General features: G+C 65.0%; 1 protein-coding gene across 2 annotated transcripts; it reads left to right on the forward strand.

The window, feature by feature from the left end:
* The first annotated feature begins 1,840 nt into the window (after positions 1-1,840).
* SLC16A8 (solute carrier family 16 member 8) lies at positions 1,841-6,306 on the forward strand. Of its 2 annotated transcripts, XM_044227653.1 has the most exons (4): positions 1,841-2,054; positions 2,784-2,927; positions 3,141-3,971; positions 5,990-6,306. In XM_044227653.1, exons 1-4 carry the CDS (start codon positions 1,841-1,843, stop codon positions 6,304-6,306), a joined length of 1,506 nt encoding a protein of 501 aa, XP_044083588.1. The 2 variants fall into 2 exon arrangements, with proteins under 2 accessions (XP_044083588.1, XP_044083589.1); XM_044227654.1 differs by lacking the exons at positions 1,841-2,054; positions 3,141-3,971 and having other exon boundaries at positions 2,873-2,927.
* Positions 6,307-6,728: the final 422 nt, after the last annotated feature.

Here is a 6,728-nt window from a genome sequence, read left to right on the forward strand (position 1 = left end):
GTGTCCACCCACCTCTGGCCCAGACTCTCTGACACTCCAGGTTTCCCAGGAAGTGGGGGGGTGGGGGGCTCTCCAGAGGGGGAGGGGTGGCAGTGGCCAAGGTCTGGGACCACCAGCAAGTCACCCTCAGCAGCCAGGGACACAGCATCCTTTGTTCTGGCCCCTCCCGCCCTCTCAGTCCCAGATTAGCCTGATCCAGCGAAAGCCTCAGAAGCCCCTCCTGGAATGTGGCCTGGGGGTGGGGGCAGGCGAGGCACTGAGGTGTCTCTCCAGGGCAGGGCGATGCCCCCAGGACCACTAGGAGCCCCCTGTCCCCCAGAGTAGGGCTCTGTGTGTCCTCTGCCCAGGAGAGGGCTCCTTATCTAGCCCTGCTGGGAGGGCCCGAGACAGGGACCCCCCTGTGAGGTCCAGCGTGGCCCTGCGCTGCGGTCAGTGCCCTGTCCCTTCTCCCTTTCCAAGCAAAAGCCTCTTAGAGGGCTGGGGGTGGCACCCTAGGCCCGAGGCCTGAGGGAGGGAGCTAGAGCTGAGAGGCCAGTGGCTGATCTCCAGGTAACTTGGGGCCTTCGGCTGCCGTGCCCCCAGAAGGCCAGGCTTCCCACGGGGAGTCAGCAGGGCAGCCCCTCCCAGGAGGCCTCAGGAGATGTGAGGCTGGACATTCAAACCCACCGGAAGGCTCAGGTGAGTGCAGGGGAGAGCTGCCTGACCGCCTCCTTGTCCTAGTTCAAGTGGCTGCAGCTGTGGTGAGGGGCCGACAGGCAGGGAAAGCCAGAACCTGGTCCTGGTGAGAGAGGGTCCGAGTCTCCGATCCCCACTGGACACCTGGCACTGCCCAGGGCCAGGAGGGAGACCTAGGAGCGGAGGGGCAGCAGGAGGGAAGGAGGATCCTTCCCCGGCTGTGGGCTGGCCCACCCTGCCCATGAGCCCCCCATTCCTTCTCTGTTGGTGGGGGATGCACAGGAGGCTGCTGTGTGAACCCCTGGCTGGAGCTCCAGGAATGTGAGAGACTTCGGTTTGGGGGGGCTTCTAGGGGTTTGGAGATCAGAAGGTCCCTTTAGTGCTGCCTCAAAGGTCCTAGTGGAACCAGAGATCTGCGCACCCCCTGCCAAGGCTCCTGGTTGGCCCCGGGGTAACCGATCACCGATCTTACAGGTGGCAAAACAGGCTCAGCGAGGGAAGGGGACCTGCCCAAGTCCCGGAGCGAACCCATGGCTAAGCGGGGATGAACAGGAGCTCAGCCCCCGAGGCTCCTGAAGCGAGGCTAATGTTATTACGGCAGGTCTTGGGTTTTTTGTTTTTTCCATAATGCTCTGATGACAATAGTCATTTCTGATCATTGAGAAAAATGAACATATGGCAAGGCTCAGGAGCCAAATAAAGCCACCCACTTTGCAGCAGGTGCGGGGCTGCCCCTGCTTGCCCCACACCTCCTGTAAGTTCCTGTGCTGAGACCCTCACACGTACACCCTGGGAACCCTGATGGTTCCCACACACAGGGGGCCCACAGTGCCCTCCCCCCCCACTCAACAGCACCCCCTCTCCGGCCACCATTAGGTCCCTAGACAAGGAGTGTCCTCCGGGGGCGTCTTCTTGAAGTTCAGACTCAGGTGGGAGCCCTTCTATTATCCTCCCCTCCTGTTTCACAGGCCCCCTGAAGGAGGGGGAGATTGTGGGGGGGGGGGTTCTACCTCGGTTTCCCTCCTGGCTCGCTCCCAGAGCAGGGCTCACGTCGGTAGTCCCCATGCCTCAGTTTTCCCACGCTGGGTCTCCTTCCCCTTTCCTGTCCCGGCTACAGATCTTCGCTGCTCCTTCTTGCCCCCTTCCACCAGCAGAGGCAGCAGCGATGGGCGCCGGCGGCCCCCGGCGGGGCGCGGGACCCCCAGACGGTGGCTGGGGCTGGGCCGTGCTGGGTGCCTGCTTCGTGGTCACCGGTTTCGCCTACGGCTTCCCCAAGGCCGTGAGCGTCTTCTTCCGCGCGCTTATGCGCGACTTCGGCGCGGGCTACAGCGACACGGCCTGGGTGTCCTCCATCATGCTCGCCATGCTCTACGGCACCGGTCAGCGCCCCCTCGCGGGTCCCTGCTCCTCCTCCCCCAGCCCAGGATTGGGAGACGGGATCCGGGACCAGGAGACGCGGACCCCCTGGGCAACCCCCAGACCCCTCGGGAAGAGCACGGAGACCACTTTCTTCCCGTGGAAGTGCTGGTCCCGGAGACAGGGGAGGAGGGGGACAGGAAGGGGGCGGTGGCTGAATGGGGGTCGGTTTGGCCAGCCGGCAGGGCCCCTCCATTCCTGCCAAAGACCTACAGCCGCTTCTGTCACAGGTGGGGAAACAGATGTAAATAAAATTCCCCGCTATCCCTGCTCCCCGGCGCCCTCACTGCCTGTGGGGTGCGCGGGGATGGGGTGAATCCTGTCACCCCAACCGAGCCGCATGGGGGATGGAAGGGGTGGAAAGAGGCTGAGCAGTCCAAGGGACGCGCCCAGCTGGGCAGATCAAAAGCAAGGGGCGTCAGCCTCTTCTACTCTGGGTCCCCTGTTCTCAGGAGAGTTGGGGATGGGCCTCCCCGGAACAAGGCAGGTCCCTCCCCTACCTCCCCGCAGGGTGCTGCCTCCTTGGTCTGTCCCAGCCAGGCTGGGTGACCTTGGGCAGGCACTGTCCTCTCTGACCCGCGGGTGCCCTCATCCCCTCATGTCATCTTCTGGGGGCTGGGACGTGCCAAGCCTGGAGTGCGCCCCAGAGAGAGATTAGTCCAGCCTAAGCGGTGACCATGCCCTGCCCACAGGTCCGGTCTCCAGCATCCTCGTGACCCGCTTTGGCTGTCGTCCCGTGATGCTGGTGGGTGGGCTGCTGGCCTCGGCGGGCATGGTCCTGGCATCCTTCGCCACGCGCCTCTTGGAGCTGTACCTGACCGCCGGGGTGCTCACAGGTGAGGACGGCCACGACTCCCTCCCCTACGGGGAAGGGGCTGGTCTCGCGGGTTGGGGAGCCGGGCGGAGTCCTTGCTGCAAGGTCTCCTGTCCTCAGTTTCCCCTCCAGAGGTGGTGGGCCCGCCCCGTCGGGGCCTGGCCCCTCCCTCTCGCTGCGGGCTGGGGCTGGGGCGCCCTGGGGGAGCCCGGCACAGCGCCGCCCTCGCCCGCAGGCCTGGGCCTGGCCCTCAACTTCCAGCCGTCGCTCATCATGCTGGGGCTGTACTTCGAGCGGCGGCGGCCCCTGGCCAACGGGCTGGCGGCGGCGGGCAGCCCCGTGTTCCTGTCGGCGCTGTCGCCGCTGGGCCAGCAGCTGCTCGAGCACTTCGGCTGGCGCGGCGGCTTCCTGCTGCTCGGCGGTCTCCTGCTGCACTGCTGCGCGTGCGGCGCCGTCATGCGCCCGCCGCCGCCGGGGCCCGGCCCGCGACCTCGCCGGGACAGCGCGGACGACGCTCCGGGGGACGCGGAGGCGGAGCGCGGGGGGCTGCGGCTGCGCGAGGCGCCCCCTGGCGGCCGCCCCCGCCGGCGCCTGCTGGACGTGGCCGTGTGCGCCGACCGCGCCTTCGGGGTGTACGCCGTCACCAAGTTCCTGATGGCGCTCGGGCTCTTCGTGCCCGCCATCCTGCTGGTGAACTACGCCAAGGACGCGGGCGTGCCGGACGCCGACGCCGCCTTCCTGCTGTCCATCGTGGGCTTCGTCGACATCGTGGCGCGGCCGGCGTGCGGGGCCCTAGCGGGCCTGGCGCGCCTACGGCCCCATGTCGCCTACCTCTTCAGCCTGGCGCTGATGGCCAACGGCCTCACGGACCTGAGCAGCGCGCGCGCGCGCTCCTACGGCGCCCTCGTCGCCTTCTGCGTCGCCTTCGGCCTCTCGTATGGCATGGTGGGCGCGCTGCAGTTCGAGGTGCTCATGGCAGCCGTGGGTTCGCACCGCTTCCCCAGTGCGCTGGGCCTGGTGCTGCTGGTCGAGGCCGTGGCTGTGCTCATTGGACCGCCCTCTGCTGGTGCGCCCCTTGGGAGGAGGGGGTGCGGGGCTAGTTCCCTAGACCGGGGATGGGGGTCGGGGAGCACCAGCCCTGTCCCAGGTGGAGCTTCCAGGGATGAGGGCAAGGGACCCATCGGGGGAGACAGCTTGGTGGGGTCTTCCCATGGCTAATGAGCCCCTCCTCCAAGCCAGGTCCTGCTAGCTCTGGGTGGGGCCGGAAGCACCGGGAAAGATGCCAGGAAGAACCCAGCACTGACAGCTGCTGACCCACTGGGCCATCTCAAACGCTGGCACAAAGTCCTTGTGAAGGGCGGATTCTTATTCTCGTTTTGTGGGTGGTAGAACCGAGGCACAGGCGCCTAGTACAGGGCGGTCCTACAGTGAGCAGAGCCCTGCCCAGGGCTAAATGCCCCTACCTTTGGAACACAGCCGCTGAGTGTCCTCAGCCTCTAAGGGGGACCAGGACAGGGACAGTGTCATGGAGAAACCGGCCGTGAGCCGAGTGGGGGTGCTTACAAGTGGTCTCCCTGGGGCCCAGGGGGGAGCTTCCTCCCTCATCTGGCCACTGGGCCATGGCCAGGTCCTGCCCTCACTTAGTGAAGCTGCTGTGCAGGGACAGAGGCTGGGCCTTCCACTGTGTGGACGGCCCACAGGGCATTCTCCGGTCACTGGCCTTAGGAAGTCACCATGATGACAGGCCGGGGAAGGAGCTGCAGGGGCCGGCATGCAGGCAGCCTCACAGGGCAGTGCAGACCCCGCAGGAGAGGACATGCGACAGTGTGGGCCACATTAGGGTTCCTATACAAGTGATGCAGGAACTGAGCTTGGAAAGGGGGGATGTCAGGGTCCTCCTGGGTTGGCGGGTTGTCCCTGTCCCAGCATAGCCTGCCCGTGGTCAGGCTGGGGGATGAGCAACGAGGGGTGGCTGCCTTTGCTGGGGCCCAGGCTGCCCCTGAGATGGGGTGAACTGCCCCTCCTTCCAGGGCTGTCTAGCTCAATGTCCTCATCAGGCTTCGTCATCTGATCCCAGTGGGAGGGCGGCCAAGCCCACCACCAAAAGCCATTGAACCAGCTCCCCAGAGGCTCAGGGATTCTTCCATTTTCTCCTGCGACCTGGGTGGGTGGATCTAACAGGGGGTGAGAAGGTGGAGAACACTGCAGGGCTGAGTGTGGGAGGGACAGGGACAGGACTGGTTGGTTGGGCGGGGACCAGGGAGGCAAGTTTGGGTGCAGTACTCAGAGGGGCTCAGGCAGGCAGCCAGTTTGGGGGACACCGGGAAGCCTCCCTGAAGCCACAGGCCATAGGCCAAGGGGTCACAGCCTGGATGATCAGCGACAAAAATGCCAGGAGAGGATGGAGCCCACAGAGCTCCCCCACATTTGGGGGGGGGAGAATATTGCAATTACAAGATTTTCCTGTGTATGTAAGAAGTATGCGCCTGGATAGAACATTTGGAAAATACAGAGGGGAAAAGACGGGTTGTGACCCATGAGTCCTACCCTGCCAGCTCGCAGTAGTGGAAGCTCAGTCTAGGGTATCAGGGCCCCGAGAAGGGACAGGAGGAGGCTGGGGAGGGAGATGGAGAGAAAGCTGAGCCAGGCCCCTGAAGACCAGGGGGGTTAGCTGCAAAGAGCAGGTGTTAGGGGTCCCCAGGAGGGTGAGGCTGAGCCCAGTGCCCCCTCCTCACCCGCTCGGGGGGCAAATCACAAGGCACATGTGGGGTCTCGGTCTGGGGGTGGAGGGGGTGCCTTGTAACCTGAAAAGTGCTGCCTTACCAAAGGCCCTGTATCACTTAAGAAATTGAAGTTCAAGGAGAGGTGGCGACATTTTTAAGGTCCCAAATGGCAGAACGTGCGTGGGGCTTCGCTGCTGTCAAACGGGCATAAAGATGGGGGCATGTCTGTGTCACCCAAATGTAAACCCCACCAAGTTGAGGGTGCACACGGCCCTTTATCTGAGGTTGTGGGAAAGGGGGGAAGGTAGGGTCCCCCCCCACCCCCCTGCAGGCCCTCACCTCCCGCCTCCCTCCATCTCAGGCCGCCTGGTGGACGCCCTGAAGAACTACGAGATCATCTTCTACCTGGCTGGCTCGGAGGTGGTCCTGGCCGGGGTCTTCATGGCTGTCGCCACCAGCTGTTGCCTGCGCCGCTCTCTGAACCCCCAGCCCAGCCAAGGCACCGAGGGCGAGGCCAGCGACACTGAGGATGCTGAGGCCGAAGCGGACTCTGGGGCTCTGCCCACGGGGGCTGAAGAGCCTGGCAGCCTCAAAGCCCGGGAGGTGCCCACCCCCGGGGCTGGGCCCACGGAACCAGAGGCAGAGGCAGAGCCAGGGCTGGACCCCAAGTCTGTATAGCCCCAGGGGCAGCAGGCGAGGCGGCTGGTGACTTTGGGAATGGGGCTTACCCTCCAAGAGCCCCAGCTGTCCCAAAAGGGCCTGGCACACTGGAAGCTGCTTTGCTGTGGTCCCCCCTGGGGTCAGGGCGGGGGGGGGGGGCTCCCACCTTTATCTGCCCAGTGGGGCATGGCCAGGCCCCACCCTGGCTAAGTGATGCTGCTGGGCGTGGCCTGGGCTTGACCTTGTGAAACTGAACTTCATAAAACTCAGCTCGAGATGGCGGGTCCATTCCTGTGCCTCCCAGCTCTGGTGGCTGGTGGGGGGTTGGAGGGTGGGAGTGAGTCTGAGGCTCTCCCCAGGGCCCTCTGACCGGGAAAGTGTTGGGGGAACAAGTGGCAGAGGGGGAAGGGGGGGTGTGGAGGGGGAGGTGTTCTGACCTG

The sequence above is a fragment of the Neovison vison genome, chromosome 12, assembly GCF_020171115.1.
Source record: "Neovison vison isolate M4711 chromosome 12, ASM_NN_V1, whole genome shotgun sequence".
Classification (NCBI taxonomy): domain Eukaryota; kingdom Metazoa; phylum Chordata; class Mammalia; order Carnivora; family Mustelidae; genus Neogale; species Neogale vison.

Excerpts from the sequence above, each read along its gene's own strand:
- SLC16A8 (XM_044227653.1), top strand. The coding sequence starts at position 1,841 with ATGGGCGCCGGCGGCCCCCGGCGGGGCGCGGGACCCCCAGACGGTGGC. Across the intron at positions 2,055-2,783 it reads CGCCATGCTCTACGGCACCG|GTCCGGTCTCCAGCATCCTC; the intron begins GTCAGCGCCCCC and ends CCCTGCCCACAG. Across the intron at positions 3,972-5,989 it reads CATTGGACCGCCCTCTGCTG|GCCGCCTGGTGGACGCCCTG; the intron begins GTGCGCCCCTTG and ends CCTCCATCTCAG.